Source organism: Morus notabilis, unplaced genomic scaffold (assembly GCF_000414095.1).
Source record: "Morus notabilis unplaced genomic scaffold, ASM41409v2 Scaffold568, whole genome shotgun sequence".
Classification (NCBI taxonomy): Eukaryota; Viridiplantae; Streptophyta; class Magnoliopsida; order Rosales; family Moraceae; genus Morus; species Morus notabilis.
Genome location: NW_010368058.1, coordinates 262,935 through 290,405, shown reverse-complemented (window position 1 = coordinate 290,405; position 27,471 = coordinate 262,935). Strand labels below are relative to the sequence as shown.

At 37.2% G+C, this 27,471-nt stretch overlaps 2 protein-coding genes across 2 annotated transcripts; one reads left to right on the top strand and one right to left on the bottom strand.

Moving 5' to 3' along the window:
- The first annotated feature begins 679 nt into the window (after positions 1 to 679).
- LOC21400708 (DEAD-box ATP-dependent RNA helicase 53, mitochondrial) lies at positions 680 to 5,057 on the top strand. Its single transcript, XM_024176372.1, has 7 exons — positions 680 to 1,218; positions 1,386 to 1,513; positions 1,704 to 2,115; positions 2,497 to 2,595; positions 2,746 to 2,970; positions 3,351 to 3,512; positions 4,195 to 5,057. Exons 1-7 carry the CDS (start codon positions 832 to 834, stop codon positions 4,645 to 4,647), a joined length of 1,866 nt encoding a protein of 621 aa, XP_024032140.1. The 5' UTR covers positions 680 to 831; the 3' UTR covers positions 4,648 to 5,057.
- Positions 5,058 to 8,031: 2,974 nt separating this feature from the next.
- On the bottom strand, positions 8,032 to 26,596 carry LOC21400707 (vacuolar protein sorting-associated protein 53 A). The gene is made up of 25 exons (XM_010114582.2): positions 26,126 to 26,596; positions 25,884 to 25,980; positions 25,552 to 25,646; positions 25,288 to 25,344; positions 25,026 to 25,176; positions 24,353 to 24,423; positions 24,016 to 24,140; positions 23,313 to 23,473; positions 23,057 to 23,198; positions 22,733 to 22,796; positions 22,038 to 22,223; positions 21,894 to 21,935; positions 21,361 to 21,465; positions 21,222 to 21,281; positions 20,552 to 20,629; positions 20,141 to 20,248; positions 19,960 to 20,025; positions 19,776 to 19,853; positions 19,542 to 19,675; positions 19,367 to 19,460; positions 18,282 to 18,359; positions 16,992 to 17,054; positions 9,281 to 9,349; positions 9,102 to 9,197; positions 8,032 to 8,647 (listed from the first exon to the last, which is right to left on the bottom strand). Exons 2-25 carry the CDS (start codon positions 25,930 to 25,932, stop codon positions 8,348 to 8,350), a joined length of 2,472 nt encoding a protein of 823 aa, XP_010112884.1. The 5' UTR covers positions 25,933 to 25,980; positions 26,126 to 26,596; the 3' UTR covers positions 8,032 to 8,347.
- Positions 26,597 to 27,471: the final 875 nt, after the last annotated feature.

Genomic DNA, 27,471 nt, shown 5'->3' with positions numbered 1-27,471 from the left:
TTAGAATTTTTATGCTTAACAGAAATTATCAGAAATTCATATTGTGTAGAATTCAATATCTCATCATATTAACAACGTGGATAACACCATTACATTCTAAATGAGAATGACATGTATTAGTAATGTTTTAATTAAAGATTCTGAACTTTAATTAAATGCATTACAAACATCATTTTGATTATTATCCTTAAATATTATCCTCTCATATATAACACGTATATACAATATTTAAGATAACATAAATAATCATGAAAATTTCAATGATATTTATAAAATATTCAATAATATATGCATATAAAATAATAATTAAAATTTTTTATTAAATAAATAATAAATATCATATTACAACGGATGCTTATAGAATATCATTCTCAACAGACTAAACTTACACCTGGCCATATCAAAGAGTTTGTTTGTTTTTTTTATTATTATATTTTTTCTTTGTTTTGTTTTCATTATTTTTTTCTTACCAAGCGGTGCGTTTAGTAGCCACTCCTCCAAGCTCCAAGCTCAAGCTCAAGCTCAAGCATCTCCTGAAACGATGATCGATGAGAGATTAAACATCATAGGTTGTATCGTATACACAGTAATCAACCACAGAGGATCCCAACCCAAAATTATCATTTTTCTTTTGTCCCACGCCCTTTTTTCATCCGAGGCCTAAAACCCTTCTCTCAAAGGTTTTCTCATTTCTGCTTCTCCGCCTCTCTCTCCTCCAAAACCCTTCTTCTTCTTCTCTCTCCCTAAAACCCTAACTAACCCCTTATCCCTAGTTTCAGCCACTTTCTCTCTCCTCTCCCCCCAAACCCTAGCCCCTAAATTGGATCCAACATGATGAACGTCGTCCTTCGGAGGCGGACTCTCGCCGCCATCGAGTCCCTGCTCCACCGCCGCCAATTCTCGATAGCCGCGGCCGGCGCTGTTAGGTCCGGAAATCGCGGTCCCGGCGCTGAGGTTGAGTCCTCCATTTCTAGGGTTCTGCAGCGGGAGAGCCCGTTAGGGTTTGGAGTTAGGAGCTTCCACGTGAAATCTGGCCCGTTGGATTATCGCGCCTCGTCGATTTTGCAGGCTGAGTACGCCGTTGATGTGGATTCCTTTGAAGATTCGTCGAAAGTGAGCGGTAGCGATGAAGGACTTGAGATCGCGAAGCTTGGGATTTCGCCGGAGATCGTATCTGCTTTGGCTAAGAGGGGTATTACTAAGCTATTCCCCATACAGGTACATTTATTATCTTTGAGGCTCAATTCTTTATTAATTTGTTCTGAAATGATGGGAAATGGAATTATTGTTTTTTTTTTTTTTCCCTCTTTCGGAGAATTTGTGTATCTTGTTCAGTTTGAGGTGAAGTTGTAAAGGCTGATTTTTTGGGATTCATTTTTTTACAGAAAGCTGTGCTGGAACCGGCAATGCAGGGGCGAGATATGGTTGGTCGAGCTAGAACGGGAACTGGGAAGACTCTTGCTTTTGGAATCCCCATCCTGGATAAAATCATTCAGTACAATGCTAAACATGGGTTTGTCTTCTGATCCTGCTTTTATTTATTTATTTATTTTTATTATTATTTATTTTTAATTTTTATGATCACATGTAGCCTTTTAGTTGTGTGTTGGATTTGAATTGTGTGTGCTTGTGGGTCAAGTTATGAATGATGAATGTGAATTCATTTGTTTTTGTTTTGATGGCTTATGTAATAAATTCTACAGGCGCGGAAGGAATCCGTTGGCATTGGTTTTGGCTCCAACAAGGGAACTTGCGAGGCAAGTTGAGAAGGAGTTCCAAGAGTCTGCGCCCAGTTTGGATACAATCTGTGTCTATGGCGGTACACCGATCTCACAACAAATGAGGCAGCTTGACTATGGAGTAGATATAGCTGTGGGAACACCTGGTCGCATTATTGACCTTCTCAACAGGGGTGCTCTAAATCTGTCAGAAGTTCAGTTTCTTGTTCTTGATGAAGCTGATCAGATGCTTCAAGTGGGATTTCAGGAGGATGTGGAGAAGATCTTAGAGAAAATGCCCCAGAAGCGGCAGACCATGATGTTCTCTGCAACAATGCCACAATGGATTAGACAACTTGTTCGAAATTATTTAAACAACCCAGTAAACATTGATCTTGTGAGTGCTCAATGCCTAATTTTTTTCTCTGACTATTCATACTCTTGTTTTAACAACTCCTTTTTCCATATTACTATGCTTCCCTTTTAAAATTCTTGGTTATGGTGTTGTTCGGTTTGGTTAATAGGATGTAACTATATCGTAGGGAGTTATATCACGCGAGTGCATGTTTTATTTGTTTTTTTATGTTACTTAGTATTATTAGTAGCTGATGGAACCTGGGCCTCAGATTCTAGGTTTGTTTACAACTAAATGGAAGTTCAAGGGATTGTGCATTTTTTGTCCTCTTTGAAGATATAGTGCAAAATAGAGAATTATAAACATAACAAACTCATTAGTTCTTATCGGTGCTAGCTTATCAGTTGCTATTCTGTGCTGTAGGTTGGAGATTCTAACCAGAAACTGGCAGATGGTATTTCTTTGTACGCAATTGCATCAGATACATGTGCAAAAGCATCAATTATTGGGCCTCTGATTACGGTAAGAATTGAGAATTTGCTTTCTATTTTGTGTTAAAACTGGTATTCTTAACCTTTTTTTTGTGGACTTATTGATGTGGGAGAAATAATAGAATTATTCATGTTTTAGCATTTTGATATTTCAACTTGTGGATATGTATTGTATTGTCAGGAACATGCCAAAGGAGGTAAGTGTATCGTTTTCACCCAAACTAAACGTGATGCTGATCGATTGGCATATGCAATGTCGAGGAGTTATAGATGTGAGCCTTTGCATGGAGATATCTCTCAAAGCCAGAGGGAAAGAACACTTTCAGGGTTCCGAGATGGACATTTCAATATTCTAGTAGCCACTGATGTCGCTGCTCGTGGACTTGATATACCAAACGTTGATCTGGTAAGATTATTTAACCAATCTGTATTAATGTATTTTATGTCTACTTATCACTTGATCCTGATGGAAGTTATCGTTGTTACCTTCTAAAAGAGGAGTTTTTTTTTATATTATTTTAGGAATGGTAGTTGCAAGTAAAAAGTTGGAGCTCTTTGGTCGAGTGCGATATAATGAGCTGCACTGAAAGGTTTAGTGGCAGTAAACTTTAATGTAGTTGAACTGGAAGCCAATAACTTAGCATTGGATCTGACTTGTACAAAAAACACATTAATTTCACTTTTAGTAAACGTTCTAGGGGATGTGTTTTATAAGGCCGGAGCTTGGTGTGCAGGTTTTGTTGCGATCGTGTTGACCTTTTCACCGTGTACATTTCTTTGTTACAGATAATACATTATGAACTTCCAAATTCTTCAGAAATATTTGTTCATAGATCAGGCCGGACAGGTCGTGCAGGAAAGAAAGGAGCTGCTATTCTTCTTTACACTAGTGGCGAAACCAGGGCTGTAAGGTCAATTGAGCGAGATGTGGGATGCAGATTTACAGAGGTTATGATCACTCCGTTACCATTTAAATTCTCTTCTATTGATTTAGGCAAATGAATTCAGTTTGTGACTGTATGAGACAGGTAGATTAACACATGTAGGTTCAGTGTTCAAGTGTCTCCGCAATTCTAAGCTTGCACTGATGTGAGACTTGTTTAATGTCTGGAGTCAGATTCTTGATGCAGTTATTTGCTGATAGATTTTATATTTTGGGAGTTATGTTCCAGTATGATGTGAATATGCATAGTTTCTTCTGCAAGAAGTATACCTGTCTGGTACTGGAGCTATGCATAATAATAATGATTGGCTAAGAGCCGGTGTTCTAGTCTTGGGGTATCAGGATGTAGTTTTGGAAGTGGCTTAATGATCTCTGAGTATATATGTAATGCTCATTTCTGTTTATTAGCCTCTGGAAATAAGAGGAAGAAAAAATGGCCTGACCTTTTGCATGTCTCACTGTTTTGTTTTGCTCAAACTATTAGCTGCAAGAATCGAAGTATTTAAATACGGCTGTCATATTGGGAGCTTTAAATTTAACTGCAATTATGCATGTGTTTTTTCAAAGCACTACTGGTTTTGTTTCAGTACGTCTTAATCAATTTCTTTTGGTTTGTAGTATAATTTTGTTCATTTTCCATAATTGTACTGTTTGTGCGACTGATTGCTTTTACTTGCTGGTTATCAGCTTCCTAAGGTTGCAGGCGATGCAAATATAGACATGTTCAGCGTCGGTGGTGGTGGTCGATTCGGTTCATTTGGAGGCACGAGGGATCGCCGATCTGATGGTGGTTTTGGTCGTTTTGGTGGTTCAGGACGTTTCGGATCTGGCCGTTCTGGCGGCTTTGGTGATTCTGCTCGTGGATCTAACTCTGGTAGTTTTGGTTCCTTTGGTGACCGCGATCGATCAGGAAGTGGATTTGGCGGTTCCTTTGGTGACCGTGATCGTTCTAGAAGCGGATTTGGCGGTTCCTTTGGTGATCGGAATCGATCTGGAAGTGGATTTGGCGGTTCATTTGGTGAAAGTGGTCGATCTGGAAGCGGATTTGGTGGGCCTAGTAAAGACCGTAGCGGGAACTTTGGTGGATTTGGCGGGCCTAGTCGTTCAGGTGGTTTTGGGGATTTTGGTCTTTCAGATTGATCTGATTTCGGGTACTTTGGCTCCAGCTGCCCCGGGTGAATCTGGTGTGGATCCTTCTACCCAAAGCCAATGGCGGTTTTGGGAGTCCCATACTAATCTAATCATTCGGGGTGCTTTGGCCGCTTCAATGACGTCAGGGCCGGCAAGTCAGAACACTTGGGCCGAGGAGAGGAGACCCTTCTAAAATTTGCTAGTTGTAAGTATTTTTTTCATCATCAAATATATGAGAGGCACTTTCTTCTAGTCTTATTCTTTTGTTACCGTCCGTACTTACTGGTTCAACAGACATCTGATTATTTAAAAAGCTTCACTATGATACTGGGCTCCAAAGGAAGCATATTTTTACGTCTCTTAATATTTATTACTAGGTTAGGTTGCCAATCTAAATATATTATAATGCCGATTTTTGATGGGTTCAGCTATTTTTAAATTTAAGGTGTAGAATTATATTGTGGGAAAGGTGAGTATTCATGTACCAAAGGATTGAAGCTTTTATTCTTGGCCATAGCCATGCAACGTGAACACATTAGAAGTCCTGAGAAATTACTCTATATATGATGAAATAAAACGAGAAACTTATTACGTACTAATTTGTTGTCTGTTATATTGGAAATTGATTTGTTCACCCGTACGTGGAAATGAAATCAAAATCAGAGTAATTTGTTGAAATATATCGAGAAACTTCATCACGCACTAATTTGTTGTCATGTTCAACCGTTACATTGGAACCGTACGTGGAAATGAACTCAAATTCAGAGTATGCTACCTTTTTGGATTTATTTTTTCCGTACGTGCTATTTTTGAGGCGTATGATGCCAAATGGAACGTGGAGTTGGTTTGTTTTTTGTTTTTTGTTTTGTGTTTTTTTTTTAACACTTGGATTTGGAGCAGTTTAGATGCGTAAAGACAACGGACTTTAAACAAGTTCAGGTGTAATTTAAACTTATAAGAAGAATGATTTGTGCTAAAGATAATGAAATAAGAATGATTTGTGCTAATAATTACGAAAGTAGATTGCATGGAGATTCAGATAATAGTAATGTGTTTGTAAGCAACAATTTTGTCAGCCTACAAATAACCATCAATAATCATGTCGTATCGAACTGTACCTAAATTTGAAGTAGTAAAGTTGTGTATCTATAGAATGTTGGACGAAAATGAGACGGTAAAATTGTGTCAATGGAATTTGAATTAAATTGTGCATCCTAGGTTTAAAACAAGTGGGCATTGGCCTCTTAAGTATCGAGGGTTTATTTCTTTTGGGACGGCTACCCTCAGTGTGGCTTCACACTTGCTCTTGGAGCTTTCCTAATTTAAGTAACATCATTTTGACTTTAAAAAAAAAGAGAAATTATGCCGGGTGGCATTTTTTAACCACCTCATGGCTGAATTTTTTTTATTTTATGAAAATGGTCGTTTTGTTTACATGAATTAATCAGAAATTGATTTATGGACCACAATCAATCATGATTCATGATTGAGCGATTCATTATTAATTTATCAATGGTTTATCATTAATAAACATGTAATTTCTTGATTGAAATTGATTAAGTATTAATTGATTTTAATTAATTATCAATTAACATTGATTAATAATAAATAATAATATAGTTAATTAGTGATAAATTAAAGTCAATTATGATTAATCGTTGAGTCAATCGGTGATTGCCATTACGTTAATGAAAACAATCATTTTTGTAATTTTGTAAAATTTCAGCCATTTATGAAAAACATACAAAAAAAAAAAATAACATAGAAAAAAGAGAGAATATTGGATGAATACAAAATGCAAATGGGAAAAACAGCAACGACTCTCAATTGAGAAAACACTTAAAACTTTTCCGAGTGAGGAAAATGTTGGGGAAAGTTAAGTAAAAAGTTAAATGCAAACCTACGGAATTAGGTTTTAAAGTTTTAAATGATGCTTGGATATCTTCATGCTATATTTGGTCCTCGTGATTCTCCTATTCTTTCGGTTTTCTTGGATTGGTTGGTGTAGAATAATGATTCAATTTTGGCTCAACTGTAACTAGGGTTACAATTCAAAACCCAATGAGAAGTTGACTAGCTAGGGTTAGGGGTCATCCAAACCCTAACGCCTATAATGGGGTTTGTGCCATTTGGCATCCTTCATTAATCCTATATAGACCAATCTTGGATCAATAATAGTTAAACTAACACCCGGGAGGCTAGGTTGACATATTCCAAGTTCCAACCCTGTCCAAGCAAACTGAAATTCCATTTTCCAACCCTGTTTAGTGTCTACTTAAGACTGGCATTCTACCAATTTGTTTTGGAAATCAATTTATGCAAGCCAGCAAAGAGACCCTGTGGCAAAAACATAATTTAGCTTTTACGGGTACCTAAAGGCGACCCCATATGAAATATGTAATCAAGTTGGGTTAAAATTTGGTTTTACCTATCCGATTGCTACTTTTTCTCAAATTCCATTGTAGCACCTTAGATAAAGTCTATTTATAATTTCATCATATATTTAAAAAAATTTAGTAAACACTCACAGGGTAACTTTAATTCTATTCATTCAAAAATGGGTCCATGTCTATAAAAAAGTTCTCACCACTTACGAATTATACGCCCAAAATACCGAGGTAATGGGTATCAACTAAATCTCTCTATTTAGGGCTTGTTCTTTTAAAGTTTAACTTAAGTATAATTCTTGAGTTGAATTTGAATTATAATTTGAGTTGAACTTGTAACTTGAGTTTGTGTTTGGTTGTGTATATTTGAGTTATGGTTTGAGATAAGAATCTTTTTAAATTTGTGTTTGAATGAGTCAAAACTTGAATATGTATTTAGATAGTATTTTAATAAAAACTCAATGCTGATGAAAAATTTTAATATGGTATATGAGTCGGGTTTTATTCGTCTTTTCGTTGTCAACGCATAGAAAAAAAAATCTCAATCAGAATTAAAACGAAAAAGTTATAACATTTTTAAGAATAGAAAAAATAATGTTCATTAATTTGAGTTCGAGTTTCTGAACTCGAGTTGAAGAGGAACCTTGAACTCGAGTTTTAATTCTAAACTCGAGTTTGAACTCGAGTTTAAACTTAAAAAACATGAACTCGAATAAAGTTATAACCCGAGTTACATTTTTTTGAGTTTTTCACTCAAAAGAACAAGCCCTTAGTATCTCATACATTCAAAATATAAACGAGTGCATTAATTGCTCAAGATTATAATCGCCATATAAATGGCAATCGAAGTAAAATTTGATTCAATAACTGGAATCATTACCAAGTACCAAATCACTTACCTATGGTCAAGTCAAACATTTTTCACTTGACAAAACAGATATTATCGTTGATTTTTCATTAGTAACTTGAGGAAAAAAAAAAAAAAAAAAACGAAAATATATCTTGCTATGTCTATTATGACTATAAATTGACTTGGTTGAGTACAAATAGTTGCTACTTCAGATTTTTGAAGAAAATTCAGCTATGATGGTACAATTAAAAGAGGACTTGAATAAGCATCCCAACGAAGTGGCGCACGTCCCAGGCGAGACATCCGGTTAGTTGAAGACCATAAGGAACAAAAGGAATTTCTTATTCGACTATTGGTGTAATAATATACAACAATCTAATTTTTTGTATCCAAAACCCACCGGGGAAAGGAAAAAAGCACAAAATTTTCAAAAACCGAAGGAAAAATAGTTACAGTTTTGAGTCTCACACTGTCATGCATTGAAGAGCTTCCTGAAAGGTCCATCCTTCCGGTCCTTTGCAGCTTCAGTGAGGGCAAGGAACCTCTTGAAACCCGTTGTGGCAGCACCTCGTCCAAGTGCAGCTGCTCGTGCTAGCACATCCTCTCTGGAAGCAATTAATCCAATTGAAGCAGAGCTGGGTATTAGAGAAGCCGCAGCTGGAGCTGGTTGGACAGTGGTGGCAACAACTGGTGCTATAGAAGGTTGTGTAATCCCCGGTCCATGTTTGTTGAAATCATCCAGTATGCTTTGTTGATCAGCTTTTTTAAGACCCTGTATAACCCATCATAAAATAAACCAGAAAGAAATACTGTATTCAGTCAAACATCTGAACGAGCAAGCATAGAGCAACACAATGTGCAAATTCCACAACATCATGCCATAAACAACGAAGCAAAATGATAAAGAAATGATTTGTTTCTTTTACTACCAAAAAGGGGGGAAAATTGATAAAATGTAAAGGAAATCCATAACTTCAGTTCAAAGAACTATAGTGCAGGATTCCATCAGACACGATTGAGATCTAAAACTCTAGACTGGACTCGGTTGACTGGTATTATCCTCATTGGTCATTCAAATTTTCATCCCCGACTTGTCAACTCTCAGAGTAAATTGCGGGCTTCGACAGATGATGGTTCAGTAATGCAATATTCAACCTTTTGAACCCCTTCAAAAAGGGGAGAAAAAAAGAAGAAAAAAAAAAGGAAGACAAATAGTTGACTATAACCTTGAGCTCCAGAATCCGCTGAAATTCCATCGGGGTTCCCTCTGGTAGCAATGCTCTATATGTATCCGCCACAGAATCAATTGGTGACAATATAACCTGTTTTAGAAGGAGAGGAATATATGAACTCTTTGAAAACAAACTCTTAAGCTGTCAAAAAATTTAAAGAAATGATAAGCAACCTTCAAAAGTGCTTCAGCTTTACTCATCTCACGGCTAACAAACTTTGAATAGCTAGCAGCACCTGATGTCTGTTATAGGTACAAAAAAGAAACAAATAATGGTTTTAATTTCAATTCTAGGAGAAAGAACAAGTCAATATGCAACTAAATTGTTCTTAGTTCAACACTGAGGTCCAAAGTTCATATTCCGCTCTTTTTTAGGGAAATTACTCTTCTTTTCTTTTTTTTTCTTTTTTTTTAATACAGTGATCAATCACTGATAGTGAAATTGGTTTATCAACAACGGATATTGGTCAATCAGCAATAAAACAATAAGTCAATCAGTGATAAACAGGTTATCATTGATAAACAGCCATTTCCCTAATTTTACAAAACTTCGACCACTTACTAAATAAAAAAGGCCACTTTTGCAAATATCCCTTTTATTTAAATAGATAAACAAATAAATAAATACACAAAAAAGATTGCAATCTAAATTACTTCAAAATTCAAACTAGACAGTCCTAGTTTATACTTTATACTTCAAAATCCAAATCTAAATACTTTATGTTCTAATTTATACTCTTATCTAAATTACTTTATACTTCAAAATCCAAATCCCTGAGGACGGTTTGGAGCAACATGGGGTTTAAGAGAGGGAAATCCACTTTCTCCTTTTCTGTTTACCCTAGTAGCTGATGTGCTTGGTAGATTAATGGACAAAGCATTAGAGATGGGAGATGTGGAGGGATTATCAATTGGAAGAGAGGAAGTAACTGTGTCGCATCTCTAATTTGTGGATGACACATTGTTTTTGTTGGGGACCAGCATGGAGAACATCAGAAATGTCAAATCAATTTTGAAAATTTTCACTCTTTGTTCAGGTTTGAAAATCAACATGGGTGAAAGGCTGAAAGCACATTGGTGGGAATAAATGTTGAGGAGTTTGATTCATGATTTTGTGATGGATTTGGGTAGTGAAGTGGGTGAATTGCCTATGAAATATCTGGGTTTGCCTCTGGGTGGGAATCCATTGCCAAATGGAATTTTGGATGCCGGTAATTGAAAAGGTGTCAAAAAGATTGGATGGCTGGAAGAAATCCTTTCTTTCTAGGTGAGGAAGATTAACTCTAATTCAATCCGTCATTACGAGCATTCCAATTTATTATGTCTTTGTTCAAGATGCCTGGAACTGTTGTTGAGGTGCTGGAAAGATTGATGAAAAATTTTCTATGGGACAATCAGGAAGGAGGGAGACTACGATGCTTGGTGGCTTGGGACATCGTGTCAAAAGCCAAGGAGAAAGGCGGTTTGGGTATTGGGAATTTAAAATGGAAATTTATCTCTCAGGGGCTGAATGTCTTCCTTCAAAATGTTAAATTGAGAGTAGGGGATGGGACTAGAACACTGTTTTGGAAAGATAAATGGTGTGGAAACAAGTCTTTAGAAGTTTTGTTCCCTCGTTTGTTCAGAGTTACTAATCTTCCTAATGCTCTTATATCCCAAATCTAGTCACTGTCCAGCAATGATGATTCAAATTGGAACCTCGGTGTTCGGACAGGACTCAATAACAAAGAGGTAGAGGATTTGCATTCTCTATTACAAATTCTAAATTCTTTTCCTTTTAGTCCATCCTCTCCTGATCTTAGGGTGTGGTTGTGTGATATTAACGGTTTTTCGTGTCGTTCCTTTTTGACATCCTTAGTTGACAGAAATGATAACTCGATATTTGAACCATTTGAATTCATTTGGAAATCCAGTGTTTTCCATAGAATTAAAGTCTTAACTTGGTTGGTTGTGCACGGTAAGCTTATACTTGTGATGTGGTTCAGAGGAAAAACCCCCACATTGCTCTTTTTCCATCCCGGTACGTTCTTTGCAGAGGTAATGAAGAAAGCATCGACCACCTATCGCTACATTGTACAGTGACTAGGTCGTTGGGCAACGACTCTTGAAGCTGGTTTTTTCTAGGTTACTCCAGCTCACTGCACTTCGGTGCTGATGGAAAGTTTGTTGGGTTTGGGTTTCAACAAGTGTTATGGAAAAGTGTAGGAAATCTCGGATGAGATATCATAGGAGGATTTTTAGGAGTTTTTCTAGTATAGGAAATCAGGGGAGATTACCGGATCCTAAAGGGGCTGATCTGTTTGGATACTTTCCTGATTTTGTGTAACAGTAAGTGTATAAATAAAGGGTGGAGTAGCTTGTAATTATTCATTCATTCATAATAGAAATTCTTTCATTATTCTACATGGTATCAGAGCCGTAAGGCTAGGGTTTCTGGAAAAAAAAATTAGGGCAACCTTATCGCTGGTTTCCGGCTGGTTTATTTCTTTCTCTCCCAGCCTTAATCGCTGGTTCATTCCTTTCTCTCCCAGCCTTAATTGCTAGTAGTTCATCAGCCTTAATCGCTAATTTAGCCCTCCTTATTTTTTTTTCTGTCCAATCATATCCAATCATGACGGATACCACCTCTTCGGCTCAATCACCTTCGATAGTTGAGAATGAACAGCCAGCACAAAGCACAACAGAACTTCAGAATATCCAGGCAGCCTACAGATTAAATGGAAAAAATTATTTGAAGTGGTCTCAATTGGTTCAAACCTTTTTGAAAGGAAAAGGAAAGCTAGGCCATTTATTGGAGCAGGGACCGGAAAGAGGAGCCACAGGTGCAAACGCATGGGAGGAAGAAGATTCAATGATTATGTCATGGCTATGGAATTCCATGAACCCGGAAATTAGTGACACTTGCATGTTCTTGCCAACAACAAAGTCAATCTGGGATGCTCTCTACCAAACCTATTCAAAGGTCAATGATGCAGCTCTCATATATGATATCAAGACAGAGACAACAGGTGCAAAACAAGGGTCGAAAACTGTGACAGAGTACGCCAATGCACTACAAAATCAGTGGCAAGAATTGGACTACTATAGGACAATTGATCTGAACTGCAGCGTGTGCAGGAGCCATCAAAAAATTCATAGAACGAGACCGGGTATATGATTTTTTGGTTGGCTTAAATTCTGAGTTTGATCTTATACGTATTCAAATTTTGGGCAGGCCTGAAGTATCATCCTTGACTGAAACAATCTCCCTGGTCCGGGCGGAGGAGAGTCGCAGAGGCATCATGCTCGATCCACCTTCAACAGAAAATTCTGCCCTTCTAAGCTCCAAGTCACAAGGGCTAATGCTTGATGGTACTGCTGTAGACAAGCCTAGCCGACCAAGTGCTCACAATGATTGTGATGAGATGTGGTGCACGTACTGCAAGAAACCACGACATAACAAGGAGCGATGCTGGAAATTGCATGGGAAACCCTCCACAAACAGCCGAGAATGGGGATAGAGAGGAGGACAATCAGCATCAAGCTACAGCCAGGCTCATATGTCCACACAGGATTTAACCCGCAGCTTTGGAGGATTTAGTATGGAGGAAATTGAAAAACTCAAGGGTTTGTTAGGAAAAGTGGAAGATCAGGGACAGAAATCCAGCCCGCAGGTATCAACCCAGGGTATGTGTTCATTGACACTTTCAGGTGAGACTCTAATCTCTCTTGGATTAAATACTTTAGGTAATGAGTTTAGGAATGCTTGGATCCTTGATTCTGGTGCCATCGACCACATGACTCATACCTCTAACCTATTTAAGACCTATACACCCTGTCCAAGCAACCGGAAAATTATAGTTGCTGATGGTTCTGCAACCACAGTGGCAGGAGTAGGAGATATTCAAATTACCCCAGAATTAGTACTTCAAAATGTTCTCCATGTTCCCCAACTTTCAACAAATTTGGTTTCCATACAACAACTTACCCGAGATCTAACTGCTTGTGTTATATTCAATGCTTCCTCTTGTGAATTTCAGGACCCGGGGTCGGGGAAGAGGATTGGACTTGCTAAAGAGCATAATAGACTCTACTACTTGAATGTATCAAATCAACCGGAAGTGAAAAAACCAGTCGTGCTCTCATTATTTTCTTCTTCCAATAAAGATATTATTTGGTTACATCATAGGCGTCTAGGTCATGTGTCTTTTTCCGCATTAAAAATAATGTTTCCTGCCTTGTTTAAGGGTTTGGATGTTCAATCCTTTCATTGTGATATTTGTGAGAGTGCGAAACACACTCGTGTACCGTTTCCTATCAGTAATAATAAATCTTCATTTCCCTTCTTTTTGGTTCATAGTGACATTTGGGGACCATCCACCATTGCAAGTGTCTCCGGGTATAGGTGGTTTGTGAGTTTCATTGATGATTGTACGAGGGTCTCCTGGATATATTTACTCAAAAACAAATCTGATGTGAGCCATATTTTTTCCACCTTTCATCAAATAATCCAAAACCAGTTTGGCACAAAAATAAAAAATATTCGCTCCGATAATGCCCGGGATTACTTCAACCAAACCTTGACTCCATATTTTCAAAAGGAGGGAATTATACATGAATCATCTTGCATTACCACTCCACAACAAAATGGAGTGGCAGAGAGGAAAAACAGACATCTTCTCGAGTGTGTACTAGAGCCCTATTATTCCAGCAAAATGTACCCAAGTCCTTGTGGAGGGAGGCTGTACTCACATCAGCCTATGTTATAAACAGAATTCCAATCATCTTGCATTACCACTCCAGTCCACTGGAGACTTTGTCTCAATTCTATCCTGATACTCGAAAGTCCTTCAACCTTACTCCTCATGTATTCGGGTGCACTTCATTTGTTCATATTCATGGCAATAACAGAGGGAAACTCGATCCTAGAGCTATTAAGTGTATCTTTGTGGGGTACTCATCTACTCAAAAAGGTTATAAATGCTACCATCCTCCCCCTAAGAAACTCTATATATCAGCCGATGTCACGTTTGTTGAGTATAAGCCATATTTCTCTACTCCTTATCTTCAGGGGGTGTTACCTATACTTGAAGATAAGGAGTCAAGTCTACCACCACTGGAATTTCTCCCACCCGAGTCACTACTACTGGAAACACCCGAGTCACCACTACTGGAAACATCCTCCGAGTCACCAAAATCACAGCCTAAATAGTCACAAGAAAACCATTCAAATGGAAAAATCTTTCATCATTTCCGGTTTGATCGGGTATATACAAGGAAAAGAGATCCTATTATGACTTCAAGGCAGGAACAAGCCACTGAACTGACTCCTGAAAATGAGGTAACAATCTGTGAACCAAGTTTAAATATAGCACCAGTAGATCCTTCTCCCAACAGTGACCTTGATCTTAATCTGCCTATAGCTGTGAGAAAACAAACCCGAGAATGCACAAAAAGGCTTCTATATCCTCTATCTAATTTTGTGACTTTTCAGAAATTCTCTCCAAGCCACCAAAGTTTCCTTTCAACCCTAAACACAATTCCTATTCCTAACTCATTATCTGAGGCATTATCAAAGAAAGAATGGAGACTTGCTATGGAGGCTGAAATGGATGCACTACAAAAGAATGAAACTTGGGAGTTGGTTGATTTACCTAAGGGTAAGAAGCCAGTAGGCTGTAAGTGGGTGTTTGCAGTGAAGTTTAGGGCAGATGGATCTCTAAAACGCTATAAGGCAAGGCTGGTTGCAAAGGGATATACTCAAACGTATGGGGTGGACTACCAAGAAACATTTGCACTAGTAGCAAAGATGAACACCGTAAGAATCTTGCTGTCCTTGGCTATCAACTTTGATTGGGAATTACAGCAGTATGATGTGAAGAATGCCTTCCTCCATGGGGCACTAGAAGAGGAGATTTATGTGAGTATCCCACCAGGGTTTAGTCGAGTTGATGATCACAAAGTTTTCCGGCTAAAAAGGGCATTATATGGGTTATAACAATCACCCCGGGCATGGTTTGGATGGTTTGCCAAGGTGATGATAGCCAATAATTACAAACAAAGTCAAGGTGATCATACACTCTTCATCAAGCATTCGGCCTCAGGGGGAGTCACGATATTAATAGTATATGTGGATGACATTATAGTAACAGGGAATGATGAGGTAGAAAGGAGAGTCTTGAAGGAGGTTCTAGCCAAGGAATTCGAAATAAAAGATCTAGGGAGACTAAAGTACTTTCTGGGAATTGAGGTAGCTCGGTCTAGACAGGGAATGTTTATCTCCCAACAAAAGTATGTCACAGATTTACTCAAGGAGACCGGATTGATGGCTAGCAAACCGGTTAGAACTCCTATTGAACACAACCACAGATTGGGAGAAGCTCTTGGAGATAAGGCAGTGGATAGAGAAGTGTATCAGAGGCTTGTTGGCAAACTCATTTACCTTGCTCATACTCGACCAGATATAGCCTATTCGGTTAGTGTCATTAGTCAGTTTATGCATGATCCAAGAGAAGTTCATCTACATGCAGTCTATCAAGTCCTTCATTACTTAAAAGCGCATCCTGGGAAAGGAGTCCTATTCAAGAAAGCGTCGAATATTGACCTGACAGTATACACAGATGCTGACTTTGCAGGATCATCAGTTGATAGGCGATCAACTACGGGCTATTACACGTTCCTTGGAGGGAACTTAATTTCCTGGAGAAGCAAGAAACAAAGCATGGTAGCAAGGTCAAGTGCCGAAGCTGAGTTTAGAGCTATGGCAGCAGGAGTATGTGAATTAATGTGGGTTAAGATTATTCTAGAAGACCTGAAGATTCAATGGAGCAGACCTATGAGACTATATTGTGATAACAAGTCAGCTATAAGCATTGCTCACAACCCTGTACAGCATGACCGGACAAAGCACATCGAGATAGACAGACATTTCATTAAAGAGAAGTTAGATAGTGGTCTAATTTGTATGCCATATGTTCCTACGGGGCATCAGCTAGCAGATGTGATGACAAAAGGATTATGTAATAATATGTTCCATGAGAACATTAGCAAGCTGGGAATGGTGGGCCTATATTCACCAGCTTGAGGGGGAGTGTAGGAAATCTCGGATGAGATATCATAGGAGGATTTTTAGGAGTTTTTCTAGTATAGGAAATCATGGGAGATTACCGGATCCTAAAGAGGCTGATCTGTTTGGATACTTTCCTGATTTTGTGTAACAGAAAGTGTCTATAAATAAAGGGTATAATAGCTTATAATTATTCATTCATTCATAATAGAAATTCTTTCATTATTCTACAAAAAGTATGATACTTTCGGTTATGTGGGCCTTGTGGATGGAAAGAAACGCGAGAATTTTCGAGAAGGCGTTGGATATTGCTGATATTTTTCAGAAAGCCAAATTCTCAGCTTCTTTATGGGCTTCGTCCAACAGAGTTTTCAAGGGTTTTCTGGTTTCTTTGATTGTTTTGAATTGGAAAGATGTGATAGGAAGATGAATCCTTAGTTTTATCATAATGAATTTTTGTTTTTGTTCTGTTTTCCATTGAGGATACCTTATCCTCTTGTATCCGCTATTCACAATTATCAATAAAGGTGTTTTCTTAAAAAAAAAAAAGTTTGTACTTTGGCCTTGTTCATTTCGTTCATTTGAATCACAACTCAAGTTTTTGCTACAGTGTTTTCTCTCACAAAAATTCAAATTCAACTTTTTGTGCTATAGTGTTTACTCTCACATAAATTCACTTTTTAACTCGAATTGAAAACTCAAAATCGGTTAAGTGAATGAGGCCTTTATATCTTACAATAAATGAAGGCTGCCTTTATGCAACATGATTGATGGGTTTGTAAAGATATACAACTAATTCTGTAATTTTAAAGCTTATTACGACGAAGGTTTACTACTCACCTGTCGACCAAGGGAAGGTATTTCCAAAAGAATTGTCTTTACAGCTTGAGTATCCAATAACATCTGCAAAAAATAAAAAAAATAAAAAATAAATAAATAAAATAATAATAATAATTCCTTTATCTCTAAACTTCATGAATAAATATCAAAGCTTACTACTCGCACAAAATAGATTTATCAACGAATGATCAGTGAGGAGTTTCAACTGAAGGTAAAACGTATTGTTTCAGCTATTCTACAGCAACAGTCTTTTTTTTTTCTTTTTCTTTTTTTTTTTATTGAGAAGACAGTAGCAGTCTGATTACTAACATAGTTGAAAGTAACTTTTTGAGTAAATGTTAGGAACCTGCGAGTTAGAGAGTAATACCCACAAGAAGAGAAAAAGAAGAGTGGCAAATAATAGCGCAAATGGGGCGTCTGCTCCTTTTATTCAGTAACGAGCCACCATAGACTCGGTGGCCATGGCTGAGTACAAGCTGATCTATATTAAAGGAAACGTAAATGGTTGAGGAAGGCCTGGGAATTTCGAGGTCCCACCCTCCCAATGCTCAAAGCACCCAAAATAACCGAATGCCTTTCCCAAGGTTCCCGTACACCCTTAAATCCCCTGACTCCTACAATCCTTCTAATAGACTTCTCCACGTCAGCTCTTAGTTCCCAAAATTACATTCCCCCCCTAACACTTACTCTATTCTCACTCCCCATACCCTTGCGCTTCCTGGAATAGATAAACTTCAGTGGGGGGCTAACAGTAAAATAAATAAATAAATGAGGGAACCTAACAAAAATTCTGGATAGAACTTAGAACAAAGATCCAGTCAAATTGAAGTAAAGCATCTCCCAGCTTGATAATAAAAATAGAGAACTTAGAATGAAAACCGTTCTTAAAGTTCTCAGTGCAGTAACATGGCTTACATGATTGTTTTCAGGACTTTGAATAAAAGAAAAAACCACCATCTTCCATTAATGTATGGGAACATATCTTAGAAATAGCAGACCTCAATACGAGTGTTCCTGAAAAATTGCTTCATACACGAACCCTATATACCTCAAAATGAACTTCGAAAAACACATTCTATATGCAGGAAGCCTTAATAACTTAAAATTTCATATTCAAGGGATGTCATTGCAGACTTCCCTCCAAGACATCTTGAAACCGCCCCTTGTGTAAATCTCAAGTTGTCCTTACTTTTTATACCAAGGTACATGCACTTATAAAGGAAAAAGAAAAGTAAACGAAATATACAAATATTCAAAATATATATATATAAATATTCACACAGGCCTTACTTGTTGGGCTCCAGTTTCAGATATCTGCTTGCATTTGAAAATGTTTGCATAGAAACGTGGACCAAGAGAAGAAGCAAGCTGCATATGGTAATAAAATTATTAGTGCGAAGAGCTATATTAAATTTGAAGGGAGCTTCCTGGCGGAGTTTACATTAACCACCTAAGTGGATTCCGAATACTTGACAATGATTTGAAGTTTTAAAGCTGAGAAAATGACCTTGCATGATTAAACCATGGAAAAACCTAGGGTGGATCCGTATTTCTTGAATGAGCTCGAGCCTTGAGTTCGTAAAATATAAGTGCCTTTTTTTTATCATGACAAAGCCTTATTCTCAATCTTATCCCCAGTATTATCCTTGAACAAAGTTGTAGTTGTCAGGGGTGGAGCTACATTGGTACCATGGGCAGCTCAATGCTCCTATTTTTGCGCACACACACCAAAAAAAAAAAAAACAAACTATTGTTTTCTTTACTATTTGCCCTTTTATATTGCAACATTGATGTAGAATTTTTAAAAAGGTTTCAGTTATACCTCAAGTTTGGACTTTTAAATATACTCATATTTCAAACTTAAAAGATGAGCAATAGTATTATATAAACTTATATCTTTGGGGCTAAATTTTAGAAAAGCGAATTAAATTATATTACAAGCTTAGTTCATTCGGAAGAAGAATAAAAAAAAAGATAATAAAATAGCTAATACGAAGGCAAAAAGAGAACAACATTAAAACAATATAGTTGTGTTGTAATTTTAGTTCAAAATTTTTGATTCCCCTACGCCCCCACTTGAAAAACTTTTCTAGCTCGGCCACATTATTGTTGTTTTTGTTTGCTCTTACTTATTTATTTATTTAAGAAACGAAAATAGTGACAGAAGCCTTAGAATTAACGTTTCTGATCTTAAGAGGCTTGTATAGAAAACTTAGCTAAGAATAATTCTACTGAAGACCTCCAAAGTGGTTGCAGAATCTAAGCATTGTGTTTAAATATAAAAACAGCTAGAAAGAGGAAAGAAAGAAAAACAATAATTTATCATAAAAAATGATCAGGAACGGGATTCATCATAAGAAATATCATGTAATCACCTTGTCCAGGAAGAACTGGAAATAAACTGGTGAAAGGAGGCGACCAAGCACAGGAATACTACTAGTAAGAATCATATTTATGGCATTAACATACCTGCAAAAGTTCGATGCGATTATTTCAGAAAGTACCTTAAATTGGAGCCAAAGTTTCGAAGTTATAATGAATGCAACTTACTCTGATTGGTCCCCAACATTCTCAAGCGTACTCCATGGAACACGAGTCATTGCAGCCATTTCAGCATCAAATTTCGTCTCCAGGCCATGCACCAGGGTTACTAATGATCTAGTTATCACCGCTGAAAACTCATCCTGCAGATATGCTTGAGCACCTTAGAAATGGAGGAAAGAATTGCCACTGTATGATTTATTTATGAACTCCAATTAAGATTTATCAGTTTTTGGCTAATACCTGAACTTCTGACATATCCACCATCTCAGCTAAATGTGAGTCGATTATTTTGGACACGCTTTCAGCGAGTTCACCAGACTGTCAAAATTTAACCAAGTCACTTAGGCTGACTGGCACAAGCCGTGTGCATATGCACAAAGTTTGTTTAAGCCAAATATAAGTACCAAAAATCAACAAGACTCACCGTCTTATGGCAATACTCAGCTGAATTGACTATATAGCAAATCACTCTTTCATCTCTATCAGATGTCTGCTTATAGTTTTCAAAGAGATGCAAAAGGGCAAATTATTTTCTTTGAGGTGGATAAGAAGTATAACATACCACAAAAAAAAATATATATATATATATATATATCTGTTATTACCTTTATCTGTCCATCCACCCCCGTTGCTGCTGCAACAATTCCTGTGCCACCCTTAGGTAATCTTGCAAAAAGCTTTGTAGCATATGCCTTGAGAACTCGTTGAAATACCTGGTGGTGGCAGGCAATATCAGGACATATTGCATGGACGGGAGAGTTTTACATTACTCAAGTTCGCATTCCAGCTAAACCCTTACAACTTACATATTTATTGACTGTAAGCTTAAGCGTCTTTCATACCCAGTTATTTTTATAATTTTTTTAGGTAAAAAATATAACACAGACCTTCATTTCGATTCATTTCCAAGGATTTCCGAAACAAAAGCACAAAATACGATGACTATGGGTCTAGGATCACAGTACACTACACAAAAGGAACGAAAAGAGAACTAATAACAATATTAAAGTATGCACCTTGAACAAATTAAGCAATGTTTGGTTCTTTGTTAAAGCCGTACATCTCTTCAAACTTCTCTTGATTATAAGGAACAACTGCAAAACATGGAAAGGAAGTGAGCAGTGAACAAGAAAGATTGAGCCTCAATCGAGGAAAATCTGGTCATGAAGGATGCCTCTATAGAACTCCAAACATACAAAATTCCTACAAAACGAAAAAAAGGATAACACGTGAAATTTAAATTGTTTGTTTAACAACCTGAATGTTGAATAGGGTTCTGGACCTTTGATACATTCACATATAAAGAAGTTTTACTAATAACGACTCAATAAAATTGCAAGGACAGCAAAGGCTAATTATTCAAAATCTATACTAAGGGGGAAAAGAAAAAGAAAAGAGAAGGCATCTCATTAATTAAGCAATTTAGATTTTAGAGTAGCAAATCCTCTAGAATATCTTCCCTGACGTCAATACAATTCAGATGCAGATTGTGAGTAGATGAAAAAATTGCTTGAAGCCACTTTAATATTCCAAAAGCACAATAAAATGCACAACGGAAAATAAAAGTTCTTCTCCCACTTCAGTTAAAATGTTCACAAAATTTGGGGACAAGAGTTTTCCAGACAGAATTTTTGGGCGTGCATTCAAAAGATAGCAAGAGGAAGAAGAGAATCTCGAGATGCTTACCTGCATGCTGCTTGATAAAACATTATTTTGACTTCCCTCCTCAATATCCCATGTCTCCTCCTGTCATACAGAATAGGTGATCCGAGGTGGAAAAAAGGGGGAAAAAGTGATGAGCAACATAATGACTATAACAATCTACCTGAACAAGCTTCTCTATGTTTTCCATTAGCGTCTTCTCTTCTAGCTCTATATATACTGTCAAGTGACGTTCAAAGCAAGATGAAATGATTCCTCGAAAGTTGAACTGCCAAATGAAACCGCTTTCTCAATAATCTTATGTTCAGAATAAGTCACCAAAGAGAACTCTGAAAGGGGTACATTCTCAAGTACTCTCCTTTTCTATGGGAGAAGTAAAAAGAAGCAATTACACGTATTTCTACTACAACGTTAAAACAATGCACATGACATGGCATCAACTTTATGTGGGTTCATTAGTAAGCCCTGCTGAATAAATCACTCATTAAATTCTGATGTCACAGACAAATGTCCGCACACAAACTATATAAACATATCTCAAATATGTGTGAGTGATGTAAGATTTATTCTAATACTAATTTCTTGAAGCAAAGATCATGAAGCAAAAGACACACCAAAGAGGTCATCAATTCATTATGCAAGCATTCATGTACAATGTAGCACATAAATATGGAATATATAGAATTGAAGAAGTACCCCAGCTCCAGGTGCCGACAGTTCTTTGTTGCCATCCTTTTCCTGTCAACATAAAAAGTAATAATGGGTGAATTTATACATTTGGCAGTTAGCTTAGCACTATGCAAAAGTCTGAACCATAACAGCAATTGTCGATACACATACCTCAGCACCGTTTCCCTGATATGCTGCAAGCTTTTTTTCATACTTTTTGCGGATATCTGACACATTTTGACCAGTACTTTCCCCTCCACCAATTTCCTCAATATCATTCCTGGTCTCTTTTCCGTGAGTACCACCCCCAAATTTCTCTGCCAATTCGTCCTCAAACTCTAGAGTTCGCTGCAAAGCCTACACACCAGGTAAAGCAATAAAAATAGAAAGAACAGATCCTTGCATTTTTCATCAACAGATTACTTGCCTAGGTTCACACACTTTCCAACTTTCTAAGCGGTAGGCACAATTTATGTATTACAGACGACATGAAATGAAGGACACTAGAACAAGTGCAGTGAATATACGGGCCGCCTCATGGAATTAGAAATCAGAGTAGCAGGAAGCACTAAGATATGAGGGTTTGGGGGTGGGAACAAAAAAAAAAAAAAAAAGGTTAAGATGAAAGGACGTTTATGGTCCACTGAAACAAAATCCACATACACTACAAAGTTAATCTGACTGTAACTGATCGTATGTTGTCCGGAAAAACTTCTATAAAATTAGGCGTGCAACCATCAAATTAAACTAATCAGGAAGCACAAATATATATGCCAAATTTCACTTCACTTGCATGTGAAATCATTTAGAATATTAGAAACAATATCAGAGGTAGAGAAAACGGAAAAATGTGACCTATGGCTTACCAACAATAATGTCCCAACATCTGGCTTTTCTTTCAGATTAGAAAGGATTTCCTCCAGTTGTTTCCTGAAAACAAAACACAGTCCAAGTTATAATGACAGAAGTAGCAGTTCTTTCACTGTGTAAACTTTATTTAAACCAGAAAATGCACAACATTCTAGGTTTCCATTCTCCAGGGTCACTAAACCACTATCTTGAACGTTTTAAGTTGAACATAAATTTTCACGAAAATCAATCCATCAAGAAAATCAACCCAAATCTGGCCTCCACAGAAAAGATGAAGATCAGAACAAAAGGGGTTGATATGAAAGACAAGGAGATCATACCTTGTCTTTTTACAAAACTGAATACAGAGTCGATACGGAACATGCCATGAAGAAGGAAAAATCTTCCAGATTTCTTCATTTGTTCTTATTCGCCGTTTGATCCATGCATATCTTCGTTCAGTTTTATCCAACTTAGCAAGTTCTAGAAGCATAAAAAATATAACGAAACTCAATTCCATCAAGTTTAAAGTGAACTCTTAATACACAAAGCTTAGATACTGATTTGTACAAGACAGAAATAGGAACTCAGACAAACCAGCTCCTTCAAAGATCTGTTCATAAGACGTGAATTCCCTGCTGCAAAAATTATTTACCAACTCTTCTCTAACCGATGGCTCTAAAGCATCAACAACTAAGCAAGCATTAGATAATTGCTGGAGTAGATTAGTTTCTTCTGTCTCCTTTCCAGTACCTAAGCTGAGAATGAATGTGAAAGAATAATTACTTAGGATGCGGAGACGGATAAACTTACCATTAAAAAATTGGTCCACAACATGCGGATGATATTTGTCAATCTCAATATTGGACACAACCTAAGTGAATAAGGTATATATAAGGTCGAGTTGCCTTTAAGAAACTCTGTGTAGTTATTGAGATATCAACAAAAAAGGAAGTTCAACAATTTCAGTGGGAGCCTACTACATAGGTCATGGAAAATGGTGACCCTTGGTCAAAGTTTTCCCAAGGCCCAAACTAAAGGACATGAAGGCTGGTATTGTAATGCAAACCAGAATTAGGCGCATTAAGTGAGAATTATTGGAGGGCACTTAGAGAGCATCCATTGCAGTCAACTTGCGCACGTTTTGACAATGGTCAATGACCACTCGAGGAAAAACCTCAAACTACACCATGTCTTATGCCTTGCCATCATAAAAAAAGGGAGGGGGTGGGAGGAGAAATTTTCAACTATGATCATACCATTCGGTGGTCAGTTTAAAAATTCATTTTTGACACCATACCTTGAGAAATCAGAAAACACATGTGACTTAAGTATTTGTTTGATATTCTTAAATTTCTCTCGGAGCTCTGTGATTTTTGGAATATCCCTATATGCTTCAAAATGACTGCATAGTTGGTTCACAGCCTGAAAAATGATAATGAAGAAATAATTAGAAATGGAGCAAGTTTAACAAAGAGTATTGACTTAGTACTCTAAAAATGCTAACAAATTGTATTTCAGTTTAATAAATCCATATGCAACCTCGAGTATATGCCATATGCATGAAAACGTAAATTTATGCTTTAAATATCAGCAACAGTGAAGGATAAAAGGATACTTGAGGGAGGGGGGGATACCTCCAATTGTGCAGCTGCCTCCTTGTATTGTCGTTTTGAAGCCATTACTTGGAGCTGCTCAACAGCAGAGACTGCCAGAACATAAAATTGGTGTTACTTGGGAAATGTAAAGATATTTATATTCCTTCAGTCTTCGAATTGACATCAACCAGTCAGCTGATTGCATAGAACGCAGGAGAATCACACCATTAAATTAATCCTTTTTCAGTTCCATTTGGAAATTTTGATTCACAAGACTTAGGTGTCCGTTATTTTCGGGCCAAACTTCACAGCAACAACTTTCATTGCTGGTCTATTTATAATATTGTTAGGACATCCGCCGGTAAAGTCTAAATAATGCAGTTGATGCGCAATTAAAATAAGAACAGAATGAACATCTGTATTTGACAGAGGCATCTGTAGGCAGTTCTAGCACATTTGTTGGCGTTTATTGCGGTGCTCTTTGATACTTGCACTGTAGTTTTATAACTCCAGTGTAAGCACTGAGCAATACCACTCAGACTCGCAACCTATGACATAATAACATGCTACACAGGACCCTACGCCATTCATTAGAGCCCAAAAAATTGTTCTATTTAGATTGGGAATCTTGAATATCAAATTCACCAGTCACCATAAATAAAGCCGGTCATAGCAAGCTTGTTGCATAACAAATAAAAGACAAGAATACTACCTAGCATGGTGAGACGATGAAGAGCAGTAATTGTTGTTGTTATATGCTTCTTTGCAAAGTCCAGCTTCTTTATATCACGACATATTTCCTGAACCATTGTCTCGCTTTGCTCAGCTTTGGTTTTGATTTCCCGGATTTTATACATGAGTTCCTACATTACAGGAAAAGAAATAAACACTACGGTAACAACAAAGGAAATCCACAAAGACAAAATGTTCCTTTTTCAAAAAGACATTCAGAACTCAACCAAATACGAATATACCTCAACAGCACGTGTAGCAGCAGCAAGATCTTCCTTCGCTTTAGTTCCTGAATTACTCTGGAAGTACAATGGCCAATCTACTTATTTACAAAGTAACTAATTTTACTAAAATCATGACTACAAAGTTGTAGTTTCATTAAAGCACATGTGTCATGAAGCTTGTTATTTTTAATTTTTTGCCTTCCTTTTTCCCCTTGGCCATCATAACTTCAACTACAACCCAAGAGGCAATTAAGGCATAAAAAATAAGGCAAAGTTAACTACCTGCTGACGAACGGCAGCTAAAATTTCAGCATCCACCCGTCGAATCTCATTATGAATCTTTTGCATAAGCGGCTCAACCCCAGACAAAGATGCCTCTGAATATCAACAGAAGGATATAATCTCACTTCAAAAACACATACAGAAAGCCAAAATACATGATCATAAGAGGATAATATATTTTCATGCAAGTGTTACTAAACATCAGGATTGTAACCCAACGGAAAACTGCACTTGCTACTCAAATGCAAAACACCAGACGCTAAAAAATTCAGCATTACTAATTTGTTAATTCGAATGTATATATGTATAAATACACACACATGTACGCATACCTGTGGGGAACATCTGGTTTATGTACTCCAAAGCGCTAGACTTGTCCATTGCTCAAATTGCCTCTAATCAATCTGCGAACTGATCACGCAATTCGTACTGGAACATAACAAAAACAGGAAATTCGATCCAACAAAATCAACGATTTCCAAATTCCATAACTGGAAATTCAGCAAGAGAAGTATCCGCATTATACACACATAAAACTTAAGCAAAATTCTCGAGATTTAAGACAAAATCTGACCTTTTACCATACACTCATCAAAATTCGCAGATCTTGCTGCATGCCAAAACCGATCGCGTAGTGGAAAAGGAGATTTTACGAAGTCGGAGATAAGCGGTGAAGCCACGGCGATTCGGTAACTTTGAAGAAGGAACGAGTTCTTATTGAGAAAGACGACTAGACAATTTATTAAATCTTGATCTGTCTCTCTCTCTCCATCTGTCTCCACCCTTCTCACTCTAAGCTCGAATCGGGGGTTAGAGGGGCGACTGCCACGGCGAGAAACGGAGGGGAGGCGAGCCACAAAGGAGGGCTCTGAGACGGAGGGGGCGGTGTGCGACGCTGGGTTTCGCGCGAAGAGGCCGGCTGGGTGCTGGGTTTCGCGACGGAGGCCGACGGTGGCTGGGCTGCACGACCGAGTGTAACGAGGTGCTGGGTGTAAAAGTATTTTAAAAACAGAGTAAATTGCACCGGACACCCTAAATTATTCATTTTGTGCGCCCCGGACTTTCAATTTTAATAAACTGAACTCTAAACTTTATAATCTGTTGCAATTAAAGTCTACGATCAACTAACAATCAACTTTCAATTTTTTAACAAACTACGCCATGAACTTTATAATTTTTGTACTAGTCATAAATTAAGGATTTGTTTAGTATGATGATTCACATTGTTTAAATCATAATTTTAATTCAAACTAATATTTGTTTGTAAAAACTAAAGTACAAACTAGTTTGAACCCAATTCAACAAAGTTTAAATTCTGATATGATGTTTTAACTGTTCTAAACTCTAAAAAATAAAACCAACCATCCTCTTAATTTTGACTGGTTTGAATCTCAAGGTCAAACTACACATTCATGATTTAAAACCCAAGTTCAAATCCTACAATTCAAAACTCACATGGTTCAAACTATCTTGACTTGAACCTTATACTAAATGGATTCTAAACATTATTTAATTTAGTTTATAAGCCTGCTATTTACTATATTCTCCTTTAAATTTAACTAGATAAACACATAAACTCATTGGGCTTTAGGGCTGAATTAGACCGATCTTTCCATTTTTAAAGCAAGACAGAACACGCTTGAAATTTTCATTAGGGTCGCTTAGCTCACGTTAGGAGATCAAGACCTCGTTTATTTCATCAATTCGAGTTTAGAATTTGAGTTTTGTTATAGTATAAAACTCTCAAAAACAGTCACATCTAATTTTTTTACTACAATAAAATTTTTTTATATAAAATCACATTTTAATTCAAATTAAAAACTCAAATCAGCCAACTGAACGGCCCAAACTTTCACCTCCAAATCGGATCAATAGCGGCAAAGCAATGAGAAAAAGAAATAAAAAAAAATAATTAAATTA